General features: G+C 53.3%; 8 protein-coding genes across 8 annotated transcripts; 7 read left to right on the plus strand and 1 right to left on the minus strand.

Moving 5' to 3' along the window:
- The first annotated feature begins 305 nt into the window (after positions 1-305).
- On the plus strand, positions 306-2758 carry BO66DRAFT_182540 (WD40 repeat domain-containing protein). Its single transcript, XM_025642383.1, has 4 exons — positions 306-951; positions 1061-1188; positions 1241-1827; positions 1891-2758. Exons 1-4 carry the CDS (start codon positions 635-637, stop codon positions 2653-2655), a joined length of 1797 nt encoding a protein of 598 aa, XP_025500312.1. The 5' UTR covers positions 306-634; the 3' UTR covers positions 2656-2758.
- An 891-nt stretch (positions 2759-3649) lies between these two features.
- Positions 3650-5103, minus strand: pdx1 (putative pyruvate dehydrogenase complex component Pdx1). The gene is made up of 2 exons (XM_025648035.1): positions 4769-5103; positions 3650-4572 (listed from the first exon to the last, which is right to left on the minus strand). Exons 1-2 carry the CDS (start codon positions 4845-4847, stop codon positions 3740-3742), a joined length of 912 nt encoding a protein of 303 aa, XP_025500313.1. The 5' UTR covers positions 4848-5103; the 3' UTR covers positions 3650-3739.
- A 103-nt stretch (positions 5104-5206) lies between these two features.
- Positions 5207-6355, plus strand: BO66DRAFT_474225 (uncharacterized protein). Its single transcript, XM_025653122.1, has 2 exons — positions 5207-5239; positions 5316-6355. The coding sequence occupies exon 2, from the start codon at positions 5342-5344 to the stop codon at positions 6209-6211; it is 870 nt and encodes a 289-aa protein (XP_025500314.1). The 5' UTR covers positions 5207-5239; positions 5316-5341; the 3' UTR covers positions 6212-6355.
- A 244-nt stretch (positions 6356-6599) lies between these two features.
- BO66DRAFT_474226 (cohesin subunit SMC1) lies at positions 6600-10997 on the plus strand. The gene is made up of 6 exons (XM_025653123.1): positions 6600-6782; positions 6839-6932; positions 7018-9988; positions 10040-10347; positions 10400-10766; positions 10832-10997. Exons 1-6 carry the CDS (start codon positions 6752-6754, stop codon positions 10847-10849), a joined length of 3789 nt encoding a protein of 1262 aa, XP_025500315.1. The 5' UTR covers positions 6600-6751; the 3' UTR covers positions 10850-10997.
- Positions 10998-11212: 215 nt separating this feature from the next.
- On the plus strand, positions 11213-13800 carry BO66DRAFT_356906 (glycosyl hydrolase family 79 C-terminal domain-containing protein). The gene is made up of 4 exons (XM_025644891.1): positions 11213-11759; positions 11923-12022; positions 12077-12601; positions 12713-13800. The coding sequence occupies exons 1-4, from the start codon at positions 11537-11539 to the stop codon at positions 13521-13523; spliced, it is 1659 nt and encodes a 552-aa protein (XP_025500316.1). The 5' UTR covers positions 11213-11536; the 3' UTR covers positions 13524-13800.
- Positions 13801-16920: 3120 nt separating this feature from the next.
- On the plus strand, positions 16921-18582 carry BO66DRAFT_404695 (DUF2841 domain-containing protein; the record flags this gene model as incomplete). Its single annotated transcript, XM_025648950.1, has 5 exons — positions 16921-16944; positions 17013-17196; positions 17274-17756; positions 17817-18002; positions 18062-18582. The coding sequence occupies 5 exons, from the start codon at positions 16921-16923 to the stop codon at positions 18580-18582; spliced, it is 1398 nt and encodes a 465-aa protein (XP_025500317.1).
- Positions 18583-19259: 677 nt separating this feature from the next.
- On the plus strand, positions 19260-21520 carry BO66DRAFT_394633 (glycerophosphocholine acyltransferase). Its single transcript, XM_025648036.1, has 2 exons — positions 19260-20449; positions 20508-21520. The coding sequence occupies exons 1-2, from the start codon at positions 19623-19625 to the stop codon at positions 21262-21264; spliced, it is 1584 nt and encodes a 527-aa protein (XP_025500318.1). The 5' UTR covers positions 19260-19622; the 3' UTR covers positions 21265-21520.
- Positions 21521-21928: 408 nt separating this feature from the next.
- Positions 21929-23904, plus strand: BO66DRAFT_474229 (MRS7 family protein; the record flags this gene model as incomplete). Its single annotated transcript, XM_025653124.1, has 3 exons — positions 21929-21995; positions 22098-22615; positions 22696-23904. The coding sequence occupies 3 exons, from the start codon at positions 21929-21931 to the stop codon at positions 23749-23751; spliced, it is 1641 nt and encodes a 546-aa protein (XP_025500319.1). The 3' UTR covers positions 23752-23904.
- Between the last annotated feature and the right edge of the window lie 306 nt (positions 23905-24210).

Below are 24210 nucleotides of genomic sequence, written 5' to 3' on the forward strand. Positions count from 1 at the left end.
GAAAGATCCCCTTCGAACGGTCGAGCGACAGACAGCCCAGAGACTGAGAGAGGGAGAGGAGAGAGAGAGAGGGAGGGAAGCCCATCGCCGCCGCCGCCGCTGCCAACCAGCCAGCCAGCCAGCCAGCCAGTCAACCCTTCCTTGGATTGATCTTGTCTCAACCCTTCTCCCTCTTTCTTTCTCACCAACCCAAAGTGGTCGGGTCAATCTCAAATGACCTCCACAATTTGTGCCATTCTATCAATTCAGTCTTGGGTCTGGTGAGAGACTCTGTCTGTTTCATTCCCTTGCCGCCGTTATCCTCACTGCCCGCCTACTTCCCAAGTTTATTTGGTTTCATTGAACCCGGAGCGGAGCACAAGGGCTCGCCTGTTGTCGTCAACACTTCCAACTCTCACCTCACCTCCCCCCCCCCCACGAACCTTTGAAGCGCCGATTGATCGACCAAATAAACAACCCATATAATAATAGACCTACGAGAATTGCTGTTCCTCTAACTTGACTTCGCATCTCGCTGCGTTTGCGACTCGTCGACCGTGGGGATCTGTCGCATTGACCCTACCTGACTTGATCCCGCTTTCGACCGCCATTTGTACTGTTCCTCGTGAGGATCGGTCACCCCTCCCTCGAAACCATGGGCGACCCCCGGAAGTTTGATCCTCCTGCTACCCGCAGCGCAGCAAGAAGTGGGAAGTCGCCGGAACGTGCTGCCAACGCATTGTCTATCGCATCCCCTCCTGGCTCAAGAACCCCCCCTAGTATGCCAGCAAAGAAGACCCTCTTCTACCCCGAATCGCAAGGGAGACAACAAAAGAGCCGAAACACCTCAGAAGCGATCGATCCCGATGCGCTCGCGAAGGCTTTAAGGGACTACGAGGACGCTGGAAACCCTCGCGAGAGAACACCCGGCACAAGCCCCAGTCGGAAGAGGCAACGAGTATACGGCGACAGGTCAGTAGCACCACACTTCTGGCACCTTCCTACATCAGCTCGGCCATTTCGGTCATATTGTGAAGCAATCCCTTGAGCTCCTTGCTAACGTGCCTACGCCGCCTTATAGATTCATACCCAACCGTGAGGGGCAAGACCTGCAAGCAACCTACAGCCTCCTTCATGAAGACGGCTGTCCCTCGACTCCCTCCAAATCTAAGAAACGCGCTCCTCATTCGGAGCTTCATTTTCAAAAGAGTGAGTTTGCACACAAGTGTGGCGCTGATCCCTTTGGCTAATGATCACTCAGCCGAAGAAGCAAACAGAATGTACTCACGGGTCTTGCGGAGTGAGCTTTTCGGAAACACCGTTCCTCAGGCAGACCTAGACTCATTATCGCCGGATCCGCTGCTGGGGTTTGCGAACGGAATTAACGACAAGACTCGCTCTCATACCCCTCCGTCACATGTCGTATCGAGCCTCCCCCCAGCCAGTATAACGCCGTCCACTCCCCATAAAAATCTTTTCAACTACGCCTCCTCACGCGCTGGATCTGGTCATCCGACGCCATCTAAGACTCCTCGAAGTCAACATGGTCCGAACCTGAACGTTCGGTCAGAGCTCTACAGCCTTTCCCCGATCCGATACGACAGCCAACGGATATTAGAAACACCCCGCAAACAGCCTCGCTACGTTAACAAAGTGCCGTATAAAGTACTTGACGCACCCGATTTACAAGATGACTTCTATCTGAATCTGGTAGACTGGGGAAGCAGTAATGTCCTTGGTGTTGGTCTAGGTAATTCGGTCTATATGTGGAATTCGCAGACTGGAAGGGTTACGAAACTGTGTGAACTGAAAGATGATACTGTCACGAGTGTGAGCTGGATTCAACGGGTAGGTGTCAGATGTTCAGCAAGCCGAAGTCTTCGATACTGACTCAAATTCCGGTTAATTTAGGGTACTCACCTTTCAATTGGGACAGGCAAAGGACTCGTGCAAATCTGGGACGCAGAGCGATGTCGCCGTCTAAGAACGATGATCGGGCACACTAACCGTGTCGGAGCGTTAGCCTGGAACGACCACATTCTGACCTCAGGGTCACGAGATCGCCTGATTTTCCACCGAGATGTTCGTTCGCCAGATCAATTCTTGCGCCGTTTGTCCGGTCACAAGCAAGAGGTGTGTGGTCTCAGGTGGAACACGGAAGATGGCCAATTAGCTTCTGGCGGTAACGACAACAAATTGTTGGTCTGGGACAAGTTGAACGAAACTCCTCTCTATCGCTTCTCCGACCACACGGCCGCAGTCAAAGCAATTGCTTGGTCGCCTCATCAACACCATCTCCTAGCCTCGGGTGGTGGAACGGCGGACCGAACAATCAAGTTCTGGAACACGTCAACAGGATCCTTAATCAAAGAGGTTGACACAGGAAGCCAGGTCTGTAACCTGGCGTGGTCGAAAAACTCGGATGAGATTATCAGCACCCATGGGTATAGTCAAAACCAGATTGTGATCTGGAAATACCCCCGCATGGAGCAAATCGTATCTTTGACTGGGCATACTTTCCGTGTACTTTACCTGGCTATGAGTCCGGATGGTCAAACAGTCGTCACTGGTGCTGGCGACGAGACTTTACGTTTCTGGAAGATCTTCAACAAAAGACCAGGAAGAGAGCACGGTCGTGAAGGCAGTAAGCTGGCTGAATGGGGTACTATTCGGTGACAGCCTCGGCTACTAGTCGCCCTTGAACCTTTGTGCTATGTCACGCTTGACTATTTATTAGCAGTTTCCGATATGCATTAGATTCGGCGTTCCAGGGCATTGGCGTTTATTCGATGCTGGGCATGTCCTTGGACGGTCTGGGGGATGGTCATTTTCTCACGGTTTTCCTATTGGCATTTCTCGCATCTTGTGGATTTTCACGGCATTTACATGGGCGATTGCAAGTTTTCCTCTTCTGCATGCACATCGCGCGCTTGACTGGACCTCATCTGATTCTCACCACATGTACTTTGGCCCATGTCTTTTTTCTTTTCCATTCTACTACCACGGCTTCCCCTTTGTTCTTTATTCCCTTGATTTTCCTTTCTCGCGGCCTTCCTTGGGCCTTGGAGTTCCAGCAAGCGCAGTTCCAGTTTGACCCAAAGATATGAAGTCTCTTTCTCAGCAGCGGCGCTCATGGTGTTTTTCAGGTGAAACCAAGACCGAGGCGTTGCCCCTCTCCCCTACTTCTCCCATTGCTGTCTCATCTCCATCCTAATGGCATGATATACTTTAAATCTCTCTGTCCCCTCTCACTACTTACCCCGTTATCGGCAACCGATGAAGAGCTGGCGATCAAGCCACAAGCCCAACAAAGCATTTATTCATACCGCGCATGATGAGCTAGGAATAGCAGCTCTCTGACGGGGAAGATGTTACGTAAGACAATACAACAACCACGCTTTCCTCAGATGTGATTTACAGGCGACTCAGCGCATAAGCTCAGTCAAATTTGGCATCTTGAAGGAATATTTTTGATTTCTATATTTGGTAATTCCAGCTCACTACCAGCACATCAAAATGCACTTTGGTTTCATTCCATTACCTGTGAGAGTTGTAAATGTTGTATATGTGTGTGTGTGGGTGTGTATGCTATACTTGACGAGCATTAGCTGCGGAAAAGTAGACGCAGAAAGAAGGCCTCCCCGTTAGGGCTATCAGTACTTACAAGATGGGGGCGAAAAAAAATAGGAAACGTCATTCCAAAACGAGACGTGCACGGGGATGAATAAAAAAAGAACAGGCGAAAAAAAAAGAAACAGATCTATAGAACAAGCCGGCCCGGCTCAACCGTCAACAGCGACTTGACGCGGTCCAAGAAAACCTGAGCTCTCTTCTCATCGCCCACGGGGACCGTCAAGCTGAAGACGTTGGCCGCGCCCGCGGCCGGCGCTGCGCCGGTGACCGAGGAAACCGAGGAAACCACCTTCTTGGCGGCGGCCTTGCCACTGCCGGCCAGAATGTCGATGATATCCTCCGTGACGGACTTGGTTTTGGGGATGACGACGGCGTCCTCCTCGGCGTTGAACTCGGGGAAGTACTCGCCGCGGGAGGTGCGGGCGGGAGCGGCGCCGAGGACGAGCTCGTCGAAGAGCTCGTCCGCCGTGGGCTTCTCGCGCACGGAGCGGGGGAGGTCCTCGTTGGCGAGGTCGGTGGCGCGCTCCAGGAAGGTCGACAGCGGCACGGTGATGTGCAGCTTGTCCTGCAGGCGCTTCTGGGCGTGCAGCACGGCGGCCAGGGAGATGGGGACGGCGACGCGGGTGGTGGGAGGTGGACGGAAGACGGGGGCTTCGGCAGGCTTGGGGGTGGGTTCGGCTTCGGCGGGCTTGGGGGCTTCAGCAGCGACAATCTTGATGTTGCTCAGGTCCAGCTGGCCCAGCTTGGCGAAGCGCGCCGCTTGGGTCGCCGGGTACTCGGCGGGGATCTTGCCCAGGTAGGCGAGCACGTCGCCCTTCAGGAGTCGGCCCTTGGGGCCCGTGGCGGGGATCTTGGAGATCTCCGATTCCGGGATCCCCTTCTCGTGCAGCAGGCTGCTGACCGATGGGTAGAGCGGGTAGGCGGGGTTCTGGTACTGCACGGCGGCGGTGGAGTTCAGGCCTGTAGTGTGGATGGATGGGTTTGTTAGCGAGGTGTATGTGTCTGTGTGTGTGCAGCGGAGGGAGGTGAGGGCTCGTGGAGGTTGTGCTTGTGCTTGGATATGAGGGCTGAAGTGAAGGCTGGTTGTGTCTGGTGGAAAAGAGGGCGATGGTGATATTCTTTCTTTTCCCCCCTTCGGAGTCGGCGGAAAACTCACGCTTCGAAGTGTTGATAACCCGGGGTTGGCGACGGGCAAGAGCGGCCGGAAGTCGGCGCAAAGGGAAGCTGGAGGCCATCTCTGTTGTTGTTGTGGTAGGTCGGAATCGAATCGATTCTCAAGTGGTGGAGATAATAAAGTGGTGTTCGAGAAAGTCGCGAGGCACTGCAGCTGGGAAACCCGGGAAACCAAGGATCGCACTTAGGAACCCACCACCACGATGATGATAGAGTTCAAGGAGCTGGGCGAGGTCGTCTAGATGGTCGCGATCTGTATTTAGAAGCTGCAAGACATTCGGGCCGGGGGCAATGGCGCTGCGACAAGGAGGAGTGAATGTCCGGGGATGTTGAGGTTGTTGGGAGTCTCACCGATGGCCCGGACGGGAACATTTTTCTGCCGCGGATAACAACGGGCTTAAACGGAGTTGCGCATTCACCAGCTCAATCGCTGACTTGCTGTGGCTGGTCGAAGGTAAGCTCAATCGCATTTCTCTCGACTCTCCGGAGTTAGATCTGCATGCTAATTGTTATTTCGCTCTTGATTCCAGGCTCCCAACGCGACACTATACCCATCATGTTTGCTACACGACCTTCTGCTTTCCGGGCATTCGCCCAGCAATGTCCCCGGAGTACCTTCTCTTCGAATTTCCAGACCTCAAGTCCAGTATGGCGATTTTTCTCGTACAGTGCTCCGCGAGCAAAGGCTGCCGTTAAGGCTAAGAAGCCCGCTGCACCACAGCCCAAAGCCCAGGAGCCGGCCGAAGATACATTGAGATTCGCGGGCAGACGGCCTGCGGGCTCAGGCCGATTAGCTGCCAAAGTCGCAAAAGAACCCAAGGGAGAACTGATGCTGTTCCAAGCGCCCTCGCACCGCAGCTACGTACTAGGTGCCTACGGAATCACGGCTTTTTGCTTCGCGTACTCGGTGTATAACAGCAATATCACCTTCCGCGACCCGATCGCACCTCTCCCCATGTGGCAGAAGGTAACATTCGGAAGTATTTGTGTCATGATGAGTGTGATGGGCACTGTCTTCATGGCCAAAACGAACAAGTTGATCAGGAGCGTCAAAGCTGTCAACAAGAATGGGGAGGCCTACATTCGGTTCACGGTTCGCAGCTTCATTCCATTCCGCAAACCGTATGAATTCGACGCTCTGCCTCGCCAGGTTGCCTTTGCCCGTCGTTTGGTCATTTCCCCTGATGCCGCTAGTAAGAGAAGCACGATCCAGCAGAGCGCCCAAGTGAGCTTCTTCAGACAACCGCTGAAGAAGATGAGTATGATGTTTTACAAGACATTTCGGGCGATTCGTCAGCTATTCACCGGCGAGGATTTTATCCTCATAGAAGTGGATGGTCAAAAGGGTGAATTCCGCATGGATGCGGCTGGGTACGTCTCGCAGGACTTCTTGTCCGTTGGCAACCCGGTGACTGTGAGACGCTAGACGTGAGTTCTCGACCTGTACGATATTCTTCTCTTGATGTCTCAAATACTCAACCTTTGTTCCTTACTTTGTCACTGCTATACGCTGGGCTTATGTTTTGGGGCTGCTGCATTCTTACTTGGCCCCACCGCCTCCTACTACTACCATGTACATATTGTAGAAACTAGCATTCAAAACTAGCATTAAGCAAAATCTTCCTTCAAGAAAAAGAGATAAGTGTAGTAAGTAGAGGATAGGCGTAGTAACTAGAGTCGATACAATGGACTTGGTGGAAGTAAATATGGCAGCCACGTGACCCTCTCCGCAGCGCGTCTTCCGCCCCCCCAATCAATCAACCGTCCGTGACGCGACTTCGAGATAACCAAAGTAGTGAATGCTGCGCGAGCCCCTCCACACTTGCTCCGTGCAGCCCGGGCTAATCCAGCCTTCTCCCCATTCCGTGGTGGGCGCAGCTCCTCCATTTCCTCTGCATCCGATATTTGCATTTCTGAATCCGTCCTCTCGCGCGGTCGCAGCAACGCGCGACCCCTCTATCGCAAAATGGGGAAGCTCATCCGACTCGAGCTTTTTAGTATGCAGAACCTCATTTGATTGACACCCCATACCACCCACTGACCTCCACATCAGACTTCAAATCCTATAAGGGTCACCACACCCTCCTCTTCGGCGATGCGTACTTCACATCCATCATCGGGCCCAACGGGTCCGGCAAATCGAACTCGTGCGTTTTCCCACCCACCTCGGAATGAATGCCTCCGCGGAACACGCATCGCGAAGGGAAAGTTTATGCTGACAATCAATCTCAGGATGGATGCGATCTCGTTCGTTCTAGGTATCAAATCATCTCATCTGCGATCTACGAACCTCCGCGACCTAGTCTACCGCGGTCGTGTCCTGCGGACATCCAAGGTGGATGCGAACGGCAATGCCATCGACGGGGCGGCGGATGGGGAGGAACAGCCCGAAGACGAGATCGACGGCGAACAGTCCCAGGACCCGACCGGATCGAATGACCCCCGGACCGCATGGGTCATGGCGGTGTACGAGGACGATGCGGGCGAGGAACAGCAATGGCGGCGGTCGATCACCAGCGGGGGTGTCAGCGAGTACCGCATCAACAACCGCGCGGTCACCGCGCAGCAGTACAACGAGGCGCTCGAGGCCGAGAACATCCTGATTAAAGCGCGCAACTTCCTCGTCTTCCAGGGTGACGTCGAGGCGATCGCATCGCAGTCCCCCAAGGACCTGACGCGGTTGATCGAGCAGATCTCGGGCAGTTTGGAGTACAAGGCTGAGTATGAACGGTTGAAAGCGGAGGCTGAGGAGGCTGCGGAATCACAGACCGTGCAGCTGAACCGCCGCCGCGGGATCAACTCGGAGATCAAACAGTACCAGGAACAGAAGCGGGAAGCAGAGAACTACGCCAGAAAGGCCGAGGAACGCGATCAAGCGATCATCACGCACATTCTGTGGAAGCTCTTCCATTTCCAGCGCCTGATCGACGCATCCAGTGCGGATATCTTGAAGTACCAGGATGAGCTGAAGGAGTTCCGCCGCGGTGTTGAGAAGTACGAGAAGAATGTCGAGGACGCGAAGAAGAGCCACGCCATGGTCGGTCGGGATGTCGCCAAGGCGGAGAGGAACATTGTCAAGAAAGAGAAGGACATTGAAGAGGCTGCCAACGCCCTCGTCCCCGTTGATGAGAAGGTCGATATCACCAGGAAGAAGGTCGAACGCTTTGCTTCTCGTATCGCAGAAATTACCCGCGAAAAAGATACTCAATCGGCGAATGTGAAACAGCTGGAGAAGGATCTCAAGGTTGTCGAGAAGGCGCGGGCCCAGTGGGAGGCAGAATGGCAGAAGACGATGAGCAAGCAGGGCGGCCAGCTGAGTGAGGCTGACTTGCACGAGTACGAAAAGCTCAAGGAAGAGGTCAGCAAGAGATCGTCTGCTGAGCAACTGAACCTCGACAACCTGCGCCGTCAGCGGAAGACCGAAGCCGAAGCCCTGAACAGCCTCAAGAGCAAATTCGAAGGGGCCGATTGGCAATTCAAGACCTTGGAATCTGAGACGCAGACCTTGGCCCAACGCAAAACTGCCCTCAACGACACAGTCAAGACAACTTCCAAGGAGATTGACCGCAAGAAGAAGGAACTCAATGCTGTGTCTTCTGAGCGCCTGCGTGTATCACGGATGCGAACGGAATTGGAAGAAAAGTTGCAGGTCGTCCTGAAGAAACTGCTGGACGCAGATGATGGGAGGAAGCAGTCTGAGAGAGAGATCAGAGCCAAGGAACTGATTTCGACCCTCAAGCGCATTTTTCCGGGAGTCAAGGGCCGCGTCAGTGACCTTTGCAAGCCCAAGCAGAAGAAGTACTCCGAGGCAGTTAGCACTGTCCTGGGTCGGCACTTTGACGCGATTGTTGTTGACAATGAGAAGACAGCTAAGGAGTGTATTCAGCACCTCCGCGACCAAAGAGCCGGCCAGGCTACCTTTATCCCACTCGAGACGATCCAGGTCAAGGCCTTTAACTCGAACCTAAAGGGCCTCCACCGCGGAATGCGTCCGGCTATCGAGACCGTCGACTATGATGACTCGGTTGCCAGAGCTATTAGCTACGCATGCGGGAATGCAATCGTGTGCGATGATCTAGCGACCGCCAAATATCTTTGCTATGAGAGAAACGTGGATGCCAAGGCCGTCACGCTCGATGGCACTGTAATTCACAAGGGCGGTTTGATGACCGGTGGTAAAGGGCCTCAGCAGCACTCCAAGCGCTGGGAGGACTCTGAGGTGGAGAATCTGTACAAGCTCAAAGACAAGCTGTTGGCCGATCTTGCCAACCTACCCAAGGGCCATCGCCGCGGCACCGAAGAGGAGACGCTACAAGGTGACTTGGTTGGCCTGGAGCAACGTCTTGCCTACGCTCGGGACGAGCTCAAAGCACTCGAGAGAAACCTCGAGAGCAAACACAGCGAACTAGAATTCGTCAGAAGTCAGCTCGAAGAAATGCGACCGAAGCTGTCTGAGCGCGAGGATTCACTACAGGAACTCGATGAGACTATTGCAGCATCTCAACAGAAGGTCAGCAGCGTAGAGGATGAAGTGTACAAAAAGTTCTGCAAACGTTTGGGCTATGCCAACATCCGCGAGTACGAAGTTCAGCAGGGATCATTACAGGAGGAGGCAGCTCAAAAGAAGCTCGAATTCACGACGCAGAAGAGCAGGATTGAGAACCAGCTAAGCTTTGAGCGGCAGCGACTGCAGGCTACGATCGACCGCGTTGCTAGCCTTCAAGCACAGCACCAACGTGACGAGGAGTTAATCCAGGAGCTTCAGGCCGAACAGGAGCGCATCAGAAACCAAATGGATGAGTACAATGCTGAACTTGACGTTCTTCGAGAACGGCTCGAGGAGCAGAAGGAGGCATATGCTCAGTCGGCGGAGAACCTGACACATCACCGGAGGGAGCTTCAGAAGCACACCAGAGAAGTTGAGGGCACTTTGAAGAATGTCAATGCCCTTGAGGCAGAGATACAACGCAATTCGTCCAGTCGTTACGCTCTTCTCCGGCGTTGTAAGCTGGAAGATATCGATATCCCGCTGACAGACGACTCCAACCCCCTGGATCAGCTTCCCATTGACGATTTGATGCAAGCAGCGGATCCAGACGCCATGGACGTGGATGAAGATGCCAACGGGGTTGGAGACGCCTTTACCGTTCAGGACTATGGCATCGAGGTTGACTTCGACTCTCTTGGAGACACCCTCAAAGAGGTAGGTTACTCGGCGTCAGATCTATTAGACTTTTCACTAATTCGATTAAAGGAGGATGACGAGAAGCTCGAAGAAGAACTGCTCGAGAAGGTCCGGTCTCTCAACAGCGAGTTGGACAAGATGGCACCTAATACACGCGCTATGGAGCGGTTAGAGAGCGTGGAGAACAAGCTTCGAGCCACGGAGAAGGACTTTGAAGATGCTCGGAAGCGGGCTCGGAAGGCGAAGGACGAGTTTGAAGATGTGATGCGCCAGCGGTCAGATCTCTTCAACAAAGCCTTCTCTCACATCTCCGAGCAAATCGGTCCGATTTATCGCGAATTGACGAAGAGCGCAAACTATCCACTGGGCGGCCAAGCGTAAGCCTGATTGGAGCACCTTCCATTCGACCCTGTGCTAACAGAATGGCAGTTACCTGGATATCGAGGACTCGGACGAGCCCTACCTCGACGGTATCAAGTACCACGCCATGCCTCCGCTGAAGCGTTTCCGGGACATGGAACATCTGTCCGGTGGAGAGAAGACTATGGCCGCTCTGGCTCTGTTATTTGCGATCCACTCCTACCAACCGTCACCCTTCTTCGTGCTGGACGAAGTCGATGCCGCCCTCGACAACACCAACGTTGCTCGTATTGCCAACTATATCCACGACCACGCTGCTCCGGGCATGCAGTTTATCGTCATCAGTCTGAAGAACGGACTGTTCCAGAACAGTGAAGCCCTGGTTGGAATCTACCGAGATCAGGTGGAAAACAGCAGTAAATCTTTGACTCTTGATGTGAGAACCCTTCTTTTTCCCGGATTCCATGGTTGATGGGACACTAATTGCTTCCGTTCGTGCAGCTCCGTAAATACAACTAAACGATGATTCGGAAAGACTGGGTGGAGTGGACTGGGCTACTTGACTCTGGTGTGATGTGTAGAATATATCATTCTCTGGTCTGGTCTTGTTGTTTCTTTCTTTGATGAGCAAAATGGTTTTAGCTATCGTGCAACGGATTAATGGGACTTTTCTTTCTGCTTTTCCTGATTTCCACCCCGGTTCGTCTTCTAGGCCAGACACTTTTCGACCTTACTCCGATCACGGAGAGAAGTCCGGATCTTACGACACGACACACAGCCAGTTTCGACAGCAGAGCTCTAGCCTCTCGCAAGTGAAGTGAACCCCCAACCCCCAAAGATCGTCCCTCCCACCCCCGCCATCCCCGCAGACCCTTTCATCTCCAGCTCTCTTTAATCCCTGACCCCCGGAAGAATTCCGGCCTCAACTCCGCCAATAAACCCCTAATGATCCTTATGAAGTTACATCGCACTTGCGTTCATTGCAGGCGAGTCAATGGCCTTCTCTTGCCCGTTCCATAGCCGCGGAGCTGCACAGGATGCAATGGTATATATACCCCCGGACCATAGGACGCAAATGTTCCACCATGAGTACATGTCGGGGACCACTACACTGGCAGCTTTATTTACGTCTATATACATAAACGACCTATACCCCAGATCCCTCTTGATCTACCCCAAGACTATACGAAATCAAAAACAGCAACAATGATCCTCCTCCACCACTACCATCGCCAGCTACTCACCGCAGCCCTAGCGGCGCTGAGCACTACCGTCACCGCAGCTCCAGCCGTCACATCACCTAACAACTCCTCCTCTTCTTCTTCTGTCATCGTCGTGAGCCAATCCGTTCCCGAATCCGCTGGCTTGCCCGTCTTGCATCCGTTTGTGTCGTTCTCGATTGAGTTTGTCTTTTTTCCGGATTATGCGGGTATGATTTTCCCTCCTCTTGCCCTTTCTTTTTGTGGGATTGGTGTAGTATGATGGGGGGGGGGGGGAAGATGGGATATGCCCTTTTTTTGTGTTTCTGGGGTGGGGATGGTTTGGGTGGTGTGTGCAACAAAGAATTCACGGCTAAGACCAGATGATCCAAGGAAATCGATCTCATCCGAACACCTTCTCAAATAACTTGTTGGATAATCTGGCCGAGTTGGAGGGGGTGAAGCCTTTTATTCGGGTGGGAGGGATTACGCAGTAAGTCTTTGCCTCTGCATCTGCTTGGATATCTCTTGTTCACACCCAGAAAAGAGACTTCGCCCTCTACGACCCGACCCTCCCCACCGCGACGAACGGCACCTATGTCCCCAGCATCAGCACGGACTATCCCCTGCTCCTGACGATCGGGCCCTCGTACTTCGAATCCTACTCGACCTGGCCGGGAGCCCGGTTCATCCACGGCTTCAACCTGGGCCGGAACACCTCGGCGCAGTTCGCACAGCTGCTGGAGACGGTGCCGCTGGTGTGCGAGGCGCTGGCCGGGGGCAAGCTGGCCTACTGGGAGCTGGGCAACGAGCCCGATCTCTACAAGACCTCGGCGCAGGGGGCGGTGCGGCCCCCCACCTGGACGGAGCGGGACTACGTGAATGAGTGGGTGAATAAGACGACGGCCATCCAGCAGAAGATGCGGGCGTCGTGCGCCGGCGGGGAGGAATTCGCTAACGCCAAGTATATCGCGCCGTCGTTTGCGGGGGTCTCCAATAGTTTGAACCCCGTGGTGACGTGGGAGAATGGGTTTGACAGGAAGGGGAATATCGCGCTAAATTCGGAGCATAAGTGCGTCTCTCTCTCTCTCTCTCTCTCTCTCTCTCTTTTGGTTTGGTTTTGCTGTTCGCTCAGAGTGTGTGTGGGGAGCCTGCCGGTGTACTGACAGACAGTTTGGCATAGTTACATTGGCGGCGCCACGCAACCGGGCGTTACACTGCAGAAGACACTAATGAACCATACGATGACGGTCCAGAGCGTCGCGCAGCATGTCAATGTCTCGACCATCCTGCTTGAAAAAAACCTGACCACGCATATCCCGTATATCTTGGGGGAGACCAATTCGTTGTACAACGAAGGCGCGTCGGGGCTCTCCAATTCATTCGGCGCGGCGCTCTGGGGTGTCGACTTCAACCTCTACTGCGCGTCGCAGAACATCCGACGAACCCACATGCACCAGGGACGCGACTTTCGGTACGCCTCCTGGCAGCCGGTCAACACGAACAGAACCACCATTGGCACCAAGGCGCCCTACTACGGCAACGTCATGGTGGCGGCTATGCTCCACGGCGGCGAGGGCGGCGAGAAGGACGATGTCCAGATCGCCAACCTTCCGCTGAAGCGGGACACCGAGGCCGCATATGCCGCGTACGTGAGCGGTGGCTTGGCCCGGATTGCTGTCATCAACCTGGTGGAGTTCAATTACACCGGGTCGACAACGACGGGCAGCAGCCAACGACCCAACGCGTCTTATGTTTTTCAAGTGCCCTCAGCTGCTGCTGGAATTACTGTCTCAGTGCAGCGGCTGATAGCTAACGGTAGTGACGCTATCACGGGGATCACCTGGGATGGATTGTCGTACAATTATGAACTGAACAATGGGAAGCCTGTGCGTTTGGCAAACATCACGGCGGGGGAGACAGTTTCGGTTAGCAGAGACGGAACAGTGAGCATCGAGGTTCCTTATTCGAGCGCTGCTCTCTTGACGTGGTAGGAGTCAGACTTTCGGATAGTGAAGGCAGGATGGATGGCTTTCCAAGAGGGGGTTGCTCTTCAGATTGTCGAGCATGGCAAAGCAGGCTGCCGTGTTTGCAGCAGCCTTATAGCAAGCACTGGAAAGGTGCGCATCGTTGCAGAGAATTGAATACTGGGCTCTCAACAGGGGCTCGCGCGTCTCACGATGCTAAGCCACGTCTTGTCGAGCTGGAGCTGTCGATCCATGTCCACGAAGTTACCCTGTATTCCTCGTAACTTACCTCAGGATGCACCACATCCACCTGTTTTCCTGACTTCGTGGCCCACTCCCGTAAAGCATTCAATCTGATGTACGGAGTGACGGACTCCGTTCTGCCAGCCGATCAGGAGAGGCAAGCACGTCTACCATCGTGATCATCGACCTTCGCGTTGAATGAGGCCGAGCTTTGACGTCAAAAGCCTGCCCATCATGTTTCAGAGCCATGGAGAAGGCAATGGGGTGGAGTTCCTGGTCGATCCATGACCAGACCGAAGTTTCGGAGCATTTGGCCCCAATCCCAGTAAGGCAGAACTCAATAGTCAATTCCGGATGAGCTAAACATAACATGATTCCTGTCAGTGGTGAGTCGTCGCTGAAAGCCCAGCCACAGCGGGACGTGAGCTTGTGTGTGGAGTCAATAATCAGTTTTATCCCGTATCCTCCGTTGCGTGGAAAGGGGAGTCGACAGATCAAATGATCGGTGTACAGAAAACTCTAAGTCCGGATTAGTGGTGCGATATGTAAACTCTCGGGGCCACAGACCTGGCTATGGCATTGCTGGATAGACTTCGGAGGACGGATGGATGCCTTACGCGGTGGACCAGAACACACACACACAGCTCGATTGATCACTTTTTTCTTCCTGCAGCGGATCAGCTACCGGTAGAGAGTCCCCATCACGAACCGAAAGACAGGTCACTTCTGCATAACTTTGATCGCTTATGGATCGGCTTGGCAAGTCATTCCAGCGCCATGGTAGGAATGATCATGACACATGGCACTGTCATTATTTTCGAAGAGATGTGGTCTTTTTTGGCTTGGCCCGTGTGAAGCAGTGAGTGCTCAGATCCCGAATTCTGCAAGCCACTATGTCGAAATTCCTGGAAGAATACACTCCCGCATAATTCTGTACGGACGGGGATGTTTTGCTGGCTGCAGGTCTCCCAGAAGGGCAATCGCGTTCCATGACCTTGACGAGAAAGAAAGTGTGATGAGATAGAATTGACAGATGCTCCTGAAGGAGAGAGTGGCGAGTTGTTTGCTTGGAAATGAAGTCGACGAAGAAGGGTTGGATTCATTGCCAACTTCCCCGCACCCGAGTCAAGACGGCCGTTACTTGCTTACTTACAGTAGTACTGGAGTACTCCGTAGTTAACTTATCTTCCCTGTTGCATCATTCATTGACTTTTCCCGATTGAGTTACTGCAACAGTAGGTTAGCAGGTTAGTATGCAAGTCGATCGGCAATCAGCTTTCCAAGGGAGCTCTATGTTTGCTACCTCCCTTGACCGTTCTGACTGCAGGATCGGTGAAAATGCCTTGGGCCAATCGTCATAGTCGGATGCCAGATCCGCGATTGCCGTTGCATCGATTGTTCGCCAGAAACAATGCAATTGAAGGCAACTGGATGCTATTCAATTCGTGGCCCTGGAGTTTCCTCTTTGGTCTGTTCGAAGAGCACTCTGAAGAGTGGTCTCGAGGGTAAGATCTGGATCGACCGACATACAAGCTCGAGATCGCACAAGCCTATCGGGAAACTGAGGTCGGTTCCGTGCGCCACTAAGGGACACTGCGTTACAGTTTGAAACCTTGTTGTTGAGCCATCCATGAAAGCGACTGGGAAAAAAAAGTATCAGTGCGATCAGCGGTCAGGCTACGAGCTCGCTCTGACACCCAGGTACAGTGGGTTACGCCCAACCTCCGCAATAAGCGCGCTAGCTCCTAGGGCAGAGATTAAATCGAAAACATCAGCGAAGTTAATCCAGAGTGACCTGAAGCATGGAATTATTCCCACTGGTGGAAAGCCGAAGTCAGAGTCGGTCAACTGTCACTCTAGCGATACTATTCCTGTACGGAGATAGTAAGTGACTTGCCGTAGCACCAACATGCCACAAGGATGGCAGCAATTGACAGCAGCAGCCTATCATCAAGTTCCGATTATGGGTTCCGAGTACTTTCCGAAGCCATGTGATCTTCGCTGCTAGAAATAGCGAATTAGCTGCTGATTCTTGCAGGAAGTTTGGTTTTGGACATCAGTTGCGTACGCCATTGGTGTCGCAGATAATCAGAAAAATAGCCAAATCAGATGATAATTGGACGAGACGCTTGTCTCTCTCAAATTGTGAACATTGGAGCCAAGCGTACTCGCCGATCGCAGTTTGAGATGAAGTACCAGTAGATGTACTCGTAACATACGCCTCGGGTGAAAACCGGGACTAGGTAGAGATAATGGCTCCGTATCTCGTCATCCTGTTCTGGACCTTCAGGGCCGTTTGCCTGTGCGACTGTACTCATATCGGAGGTCCTTGCGGTTTTGCGGCCAGGCATGCTCGCATTCTTCCCAAAGCTGCGAATCCACCGCCAGAATGCCCCCGAGGTAGACCTCGCTGTGCCATGCGCCGTTGGCGCGACCTCGCAAAATATTGATAGTGTGCTTCTGCATGATGCAGTCGGACGAATACATCTATTTGACATCACCAGATTGAGTCTTAGTTTGGGCGCCGGGAGGAGCTGAGGCAGCCATATGCAATCTTGGATGACACAAAACCGGAAATTTGGAGGCAAATAAAGAAGGTAAATCCATCAGGCACCATACTCGTACCGGGGTTAGGCTATAGTATGCGGAGCATGACAAAGTCTTGTGTGCAATAGTGCCTGGCCTCTGCCTGTGGGTATTTGTTATCCTTGCATTAGTTTTGCACGTCAGAACCGCCACCGGGCTGGGTTAAACCCCACTGACAGGGTCAAGTGTAATCCAATGTCGACACAGGTACTTTTGTTCGGGCCTCGTATTGCTCTCGATCGTCGACCCCGATGGGAAGTTTCAGTCGGCGCCTTCTCTGCGATACATGGTGGCAGCGCGCCTATATAACCTGTTGCTCAAGACCTGGAGAATTGAGCTTAAGATACATCTCAATTTACTACCCTTGGAGCTTCTGTTCACGAAGAAATACCTGTATCTGCTGGCGCAATATCACAGTTTCCAAGTTATCCGAGTGGGCCGCTTTCCATTTATACACAAAGACAACCGGCATCATTGGACGCAGTGACCCTTGTATCTTGAAGGTATGACAAGTCCAAACTGTGAAGTGGTTGCAACAAATCGGCTGATGGAAGCTAAAGGGTCGGACCGTGAGCATCTGCTGTCGTCCCACGATATGACTGCTCAGTCGAGCCACACGGTAAGGGATTCCCCCCCAAACCGCCGGAGAAACGATGTGTCATCTGACTTATGACATGATTTGCATAGGACATGCAACGACTGGCTTCTGCCTTGCGCTGTTCCCATTATGCGGTGCTGTATATTGACCATAGTGGACAACTCCGCTCAGAAGGGTCCCCTTCCATTGCAGGGGGAGAGAGAGAGATATTCACAGAGGAGGTGCAGGGGAGATTCCTGAGGTCTGTGGCCTCAGCATGGCAGCTGAATACGAGTAAGTCAGAGGTCCGTCTGTCGGAGAAGGAACGCATCAGTAATGAAGAGGTGTGTTCCGAGCAGACAATTCTTTAGGTCACATGTCTGGAGATGAAGCGGCGGCGACTTACTCTTCCTCTTCCTCTTCCTCTTCCTCTTCCTGGCCCCATCATCTAACCACAACAAGACCGGCCGGACTCATACCCTGTGACTTGGTGTCCTTGCGTTTCAAGCGTCCCCGAAGGAGTTCAAGACAGACCGATCCAGCTTCAGCTCTAGGTTCGACGTCGGAAAATGAGCAGAGCTCAGAAACAAGAGCAACAATCCTTCGACTGGGGGACACTGAAACCCTTCGGCACTACTACGAAAGGGCTTTTGACAAATTCCAACAGCTGAACTGCAGGGTGATTGCCAAAGCATTCATCAAACTAGTAGAGCCCCGCAAGCAGGTCAATCATCCGTATAATGGCCGACGAACGTCGGCTTCTGCTTCACAGAGGATGGACCCTGAGCTAACCAAGCCCAACTGGTGGCCGGCTGGGGTGACACATAAAGAGCCCGACCACCTGTTCAAGCCTGGTGAGATCAGACTTTATTGTTAATATAGTTGATGCGATGCTAACACCCTTCGGCTCTTAGAGCGGATCAAGTTGCTTGTGCATATCCTGTGTAATCTGAAAGACAGTAAGGGAGTGACAGCCGAAAAACTCCAGGAGGCAGGCCAGGATGTGAAACGTCAGATTCAGCCCACGAGGCGGCAAGATGTCTTGGACGAGATCTTCTATGTTCGGAAAATGGAAGAATTATACTTGGACGGAAAGATCAGTACGTTACAGCCGAGATTACACGCTCGATTCGAACCAGGGGCTAACAATATCCTACAGGTGGTGACACAACAGTGCGCGTCTTTCATGCTCACCTTGCTGATCAATGCCATGTCCCTGAGTTACAGGAGTCGACAAACGACTCTTGCTCTGCTGTTGAAACTATCCGCAAGTCTATCAATTCCCACGCGACACGATTCTCTCCAGATACAGAGAAGATAGCAGAGGCTGCGGAGCGGAGCCTAGACAGTGATCATCCCCAGAGATTGTTCCAGTCAAGTGACAGAAGCCCATCGTTATCAGAGAAGGGCTCGGCAAGCCCAAGTGCTTGCTTCTCTCTCTCTCCGGCGTCATCTTCTACAGTCAGCCGTGCAGTTTCTCTGGACAACGGTTTGTCAAAAGAACCAGCTGACATCGGTGGCACCTCAAAGTCAAATAGAGATCCTGGTGCGTTTCGAGACATGCAATCTACTGTGTCTCAAAGCTTGCCAGAATATTTCGCGCAGCAAGTGGCACATCCGCCCGGTGGGCAGAGTGCCACTTCGAGCTACTGGGCCACCCTTCCATACAATGGTTACTGATCACTGTCATTGGAACGGGCGGGAGCTTTCCTTGTGAGTGCTGCATGTATCACAAGCTGGCTCTCATAATAAAGTCTGTGCCTTCCGGCTACCTTGCTGCTTTCTTCCTGACACTCTTTTGTTTGCTGTATCTCTGCGGGGACCATCATTGATCTAGGTGAGTTTTTATCTGCAAGGTTGTATATACATACATGTCAGGGTTTCAAGAACTATGTAATGATACGACCAGGACAACAGCTCTGAGTCCTTCAAACCATAATATAGTCATGCCCGCGTATCGTAGAGCTTAGTCCGACAGATTGACCCTTGCCTGATTTACATCTGAGACACTGTTCAATCGACGAGGTGTTGATTGACTAGATAGCCTGAGGCAGGAAGGATTCCGGGGGTTGAGAAGCCATGTGGGGACAGGCACTTTGGCTATTGGTTTGGAGCGGGCCGTTGGACTCCACTGCATCCGATCATCATCCATGAATTCCATCGATGCGGTGAACAGCCTGAGGCTGCAACCCAAACAGGCTCGCCCGGGCCAACCAGCTACGTCAACGCGTGCACACCCAGATTCTCATCCTTCTCACTTGCTGTTAACTCCCCCCATTTTCTTTCTCTTCTTCCTCCTCAAGACCCTTGGATCAACATCTGCCGCTACGGTCATGCGCCTTCAGTACTGAAGCACACTGGCTGGACTCCTCATCCAAATTCTCCTCCGCATTCACTTATTGGATCGTTACCAACCTTGGTACGACCTTACCTTATCAGTTTCCCCGATCCTAGGTGCACATCATCTGCCGCCCCCTATCAGTATGTCAATTGCTCGTGCATTTGTCCACCATGCCCCAATTCAATAAAAACCCTTTACCCCAAACTTTCACTCCAATCTTCAGTTTTCTACCATCACTTGCACCTTTGCGAGTTGCTCGGAAGATTTGGGATCGCAGCCAGTCAAGATGGGAATGCTAACTATAGGTCGTTTTCTCAGCCGGCCTTATCCACACAACCGTGACGGCCCTACGATTTTCTCCTTCGAACAGAGACTCATGATGGAGGAAGGCAGTGGATCCTCCGAACTCAGAAAGACAGAGTCGCTAGTCAGCGGCGACTCTCCTGCCCTTCAGGCCGCGATGGCTGAAGAGCTGTCCGACGCGGACGAAGCTCCAGGAACCCCCGATACCTTCTACTCACCGCCAGCTTCACCTGGTCGACTTTCGCGCAACCCCTCCTTCTCCTATCATGATGACTGGGAGACGTTTCCGGCCCTGGACCAGCTGAGCGTCTTCGATCTGCTGGACAATTTCTCTCTATCCCAGAGGCTGGAGAAGCTGCAGCAAGCTTTGAATGCACAGAAGGCAAAGGTGCAGAAACAACGCGAGAAACTCAAGTCGTCCTCTTTGAATGCTAAAGAACGTGTCGTGGGAGAATGGAAAAGAAGGGTTCCGACGGCCGATGAGCGGCTTGACAAGTATCGTCGGCGCATGAAGACTGGCGTGGAGAGACTGGGCAAGCAATGGAACGCAACCGCAACTGTGACTCTGCGCGAAAAGATCTCCTTCATAGCCGGTGTCCTCAATATCTTCATCAGTGGCTATCTTCTTGGAGGATGGCCGGAGTGGTTCTACATCTGGTTCAGCGCACAGTTGGCGTATTTCATGCCCATTCGATACTATGGGTACCATAAGCGAGGCTACCACTACTTCCTCGCCGATTTGTGCTACTTTGTCAATCTGCTCTGCATGCTGAGCATCTGGGTCTTTCCCGGCTCGAAGCGACTGTTCATCAGCACCTTCTGTCTGACGTTTGGCAACAATGCGGTGGCTATTGCCATGTGGCGGAACTCTATGGTATTCCACAGTATGGACAAGGTAGTCAGGTAAGCGCGCTCTTAGAATCCCGTGTCCATCAGAACATCTGCTTAGCTGAACTCATAGTCTGTTCATCCATATAATGCCACCGGTGACTCTGCATTGTCTGGTCCATTTGACATCTGCCGCCACTTTGAAAGCAAGGTTCCCGGCCATTTATGCTATTAAGTTTAGCGAACCCGGGTCTCCCGACCATTTCACACTCCTCGAAATGATGGGGTGGGCAACTGTGCCATACATGATCTGGCAGGCGGCCTATCACTGCTTTATCACAGTCCGACGCGCGGAGAAGATTGCTGCCGGGCGCCCGACCAGCTTCACCTGGCTCCGCAAGTCCTACGCAAAGACCTGGTTGGGCAAATTCGTCTTGAGCCTCCCTGAATCCCTGCAAGCCCCGGCTTTCATGCTGATTCAATATTTCTACGCGATTCTAACGATGATCCCGTGCCCTCTTTGGTTTTGGTCTCGGTGGGCCAGTGGAGCTTTCCTTACCGCCCTCTTCATTCTTAGTGTGCACAACGGTGCCACATATTACATTGACATCTTTGGCAAGCGCTTTCAGAAAGAGCTGGAGGAACTCAAGAAAGATGTGGCGCGGTGGCATTCGTCTCCCGAGGGAGCCATCAGCCCAATGCTGCTACCGTCTGACCAGGGCGCATCTTCTGCCGACAAGGCCCACGCTGAGTCGACTACCGCCGGAAGCGCTGAGCCCAACAAGGCTAGCATTGATGCAATCCCTCTTCTGGATGCCCCTGCGGCTTCTACTGGTGTTGAGAGCGCTGCAGTTCCCAGCAACGACTCCACCGTGCGGGAAAGATCGTAATTCTTCTATCTATGCGAAGGGTTTACTATTTACTCTCTATGGTCTTAGTGGTTTTACTTGCACATTCTCTGGGCCCGCGATTGCATTTTGAATGGCTCCAATACGATACCCAACTCGATAGTCGTTCCTTCCCTTTCTACACTTGGAGCAATGCTGGATTAGCCTGATTTTAGTCGAGTGTGTAGTTAGTTCTGCGTTTTGATGTAGCCATTAGATAGAGCGGAAGTTGTGCTTATTATGACTGAATGAATTTTTCTTTTGAAACCAATGACATATTTATTATCCCTCTAAGTCTGCATGAGTGCCCGGGCTCTGACTCACCAATGGAGGATACGTTCTCCGAAATACTCGCAGGAAGGCGGACTCGCTCGGGATTTAGGAAGAAGCGGACGGGACTGCGAGGCGGAGCTCCCGATTCGGCGGCGACAAAATCCATTTTATCCCCGAAGACCGGAGAGGTCACGTGAAGTAGCCACCTTCTGCTCCAGACCTTCGCCGACGACACCACGACGACAAACTTCCCTCCCCGAATTCCAAACTATTATCGCCTCCAATTATACCTGTGTGTTTCGCTGGGATTACAGACTACTTTCCGATCTCGCATTGCTGTGCATATCTGTTGCCCTCGCTCGTTGCCCCGAGCTTTTTCAATTAGATCTTCGCCATGTCCGTCACACTGAGGTCAGCTAGCCTTATGCGCGGCAGTGGTGCGCTGCGCACAAACCTGGTCGGTATGTTATCCCGCTTTTATCGCTGGGCGGATCAATTCAGTAGCACCGAATAATTTGCTAGCGACCAATGTGACGGCTAATTCAGATGTGATGCGTCTCTAGTCCGACCGCGTTTGACCGGAGCGTTGGCTGCGAACACCGCCGCAAACCTCCGCCTCAACGGCAGAGGACTGCCATCCCACATCTCGGCCCTTGCGATCCTCGTCCCCCACCAGCGCGGCTATGCCACCGAGTCATCCTCTTCCACATCCTCTTCCTCTGACCCTCTCCCTCCCCCCGGCTTCAATGCCGAACAAGCCAAGAAGCCGCTCGCTGCGGAGCAGCAGCAGCAGCCCGCCAAACAGGTGGTTCCTGCGTCCGAACAGTCCGTCAAGGCCCCCGCTAAGACATCCGGCACGGAAATCTCGAATGAATTGACGACGGCCAAGAGCACGGATGCCGACAAGAAGACCGATGAGAAGAAGGAGACGAAGAAGTTGACGCTCGGCCAGAAGATCAAGAAGGAAGCCCAGCACTACTGGGACGGTACGAAGCTTTTGGCCACTGAGGTCAAGATCAGTTCTCGCCTTGCGCTGAAGATGGCTGCGGGATACGAACTCAGCCGGAGAGAGCATCGCCAGGTGAGTACTGCAGCAAGATTCCGCGGCCAGTGCGGTCAGGGAGACACGCCTTTGCTGATCCAGCCTCTCAATGAAAATAGCTTCGCAGAACGGTGTCCGATCTGGGACGTCTGGTTCCATTCTCCATGTTCGTCATCATCCCCTTCGCCGAACTGCTGCTTCCGGTCGCCCTGAAGCTCTTCCCCAACATGCTGCCCAGCACCTACGAGGGCCAGAAGGGCCGCGAGAAGAAGGCGTTGAAGCTCAGCTCCACCCGGAAGGAGGTCTCGGGCTTCCTGAAGGACACGCTGCGGGAATCGGGTCTCCCCGTGACGGCGGCGACGGTGAAGAACGAAGAGTTCACCGAGTTCTTCAAGAAGATCCGGACCACGGGCGAGTCGCCGACGCCGGAGGACGTGATCAAGGTGTGCAAGATCTTCAAGGACGACCTGACGCTGGACAACCTGTCGCGGCCGCAGCTGGTGGGCATCTGCAAGTACATGAACCTCAACTCGTTCGGCACGGACGCGATGCTCCGGTACACGATCCGCCACCGCATGCGCCAGATCAAGCGCGACGACCGGGCCATCTTCTACGAGGGCGTGGAGTCGCTGTCCGTGCCTGAGCTGCAGATGGCGTGCGCCTCCCGCGGCATCCGCACGCACGGGGTCTCCCCGGCCCGCCTGCGCGAGGACCTCTCCGTCTGGCTGGACCTGCGTCTGAAGCAGGGGGTCCCCTCCACGCTCCTGGTGCTGAGCAACGCCTACGTCTACGCCCAGGGCGGTAAGGAGGCCGAGATGTCCACCCAGATCGAGGCCCTGCAGTCCGTCCTGTCGAGCATCCCCGAGGAGCTCTTCCACGAGATCGAGCTCGAGGTCCACAACGCCGAGGGTGCCGCCACCAACAAGCAGCGCCTGGAGGTCATCAAGGAGCAGCAGGAGCTCATCGAGGAGGAGAACAGCCAGAACAGCGAGAACGAGGAGAAGGGCGTCTCCGCGCCCCAGGATATCGAGGATATCGACGACGACAAGGATGAAGTCAAGTACCGCTCGCGCTCGCAGGCCTCCGAGGCCTCCGAGGCCGTCAAGGAGGGCGACCGCGTCGAGGAGAGCCCTGCCCAGGAAGCCGCTGCCGCTGCCAAGGAGGAGAAGAAATAGAAGGCTGTAACTCGATGCCGAATTGCCTCTGGATCTTTTTTTTTTCTCTGTGTGTGGGCGTTGCTTTCGAAATTTGATGACCCTCTGTGACATATAGACATATTACTCTACTTTTCTTTTCTACTCTTGTGTTAGTTAGTGCTTATATGATAGACTTCATACTGAACCGTCGTGTTTTGGGTGCTGTATAGGATATCAGCACTGTAAGAGTACGAATAAGAGCAAAACGCAGCTTCAGGCGAGGACTGGGATGCCCCCGCAACAGCCTGGCAGCTGAGGAGATACTGAGATAATCCGGTTGAATACCCCTAATTGTATCAATATCAATCCCCTGCCTCAATCCCAAACCCATTGCAGTTACAGTACATGGGGTCCCCTCTGACCTAAATAGGCCTAATTCCTATCGTGGACCGTAAGTCGTTCCTCTTCCCTTCCAGCGGACAATCCAATCCCACTTCC

Source organism: Aspergillus aculeatinus, assembly GCF_003184765.1.
Source record: "Aspergillus aculeatinus CBS 121060 unplaced genomic scaffold BO66scaffold_50, whole genome shotgun sequence".
NCBI lineage: Eukaryota > Fungi > Ascomycota > Eurotiomycetes > Eurotiales > Aspergillaceae > Aspergillus > Aspergillus aculeatinus.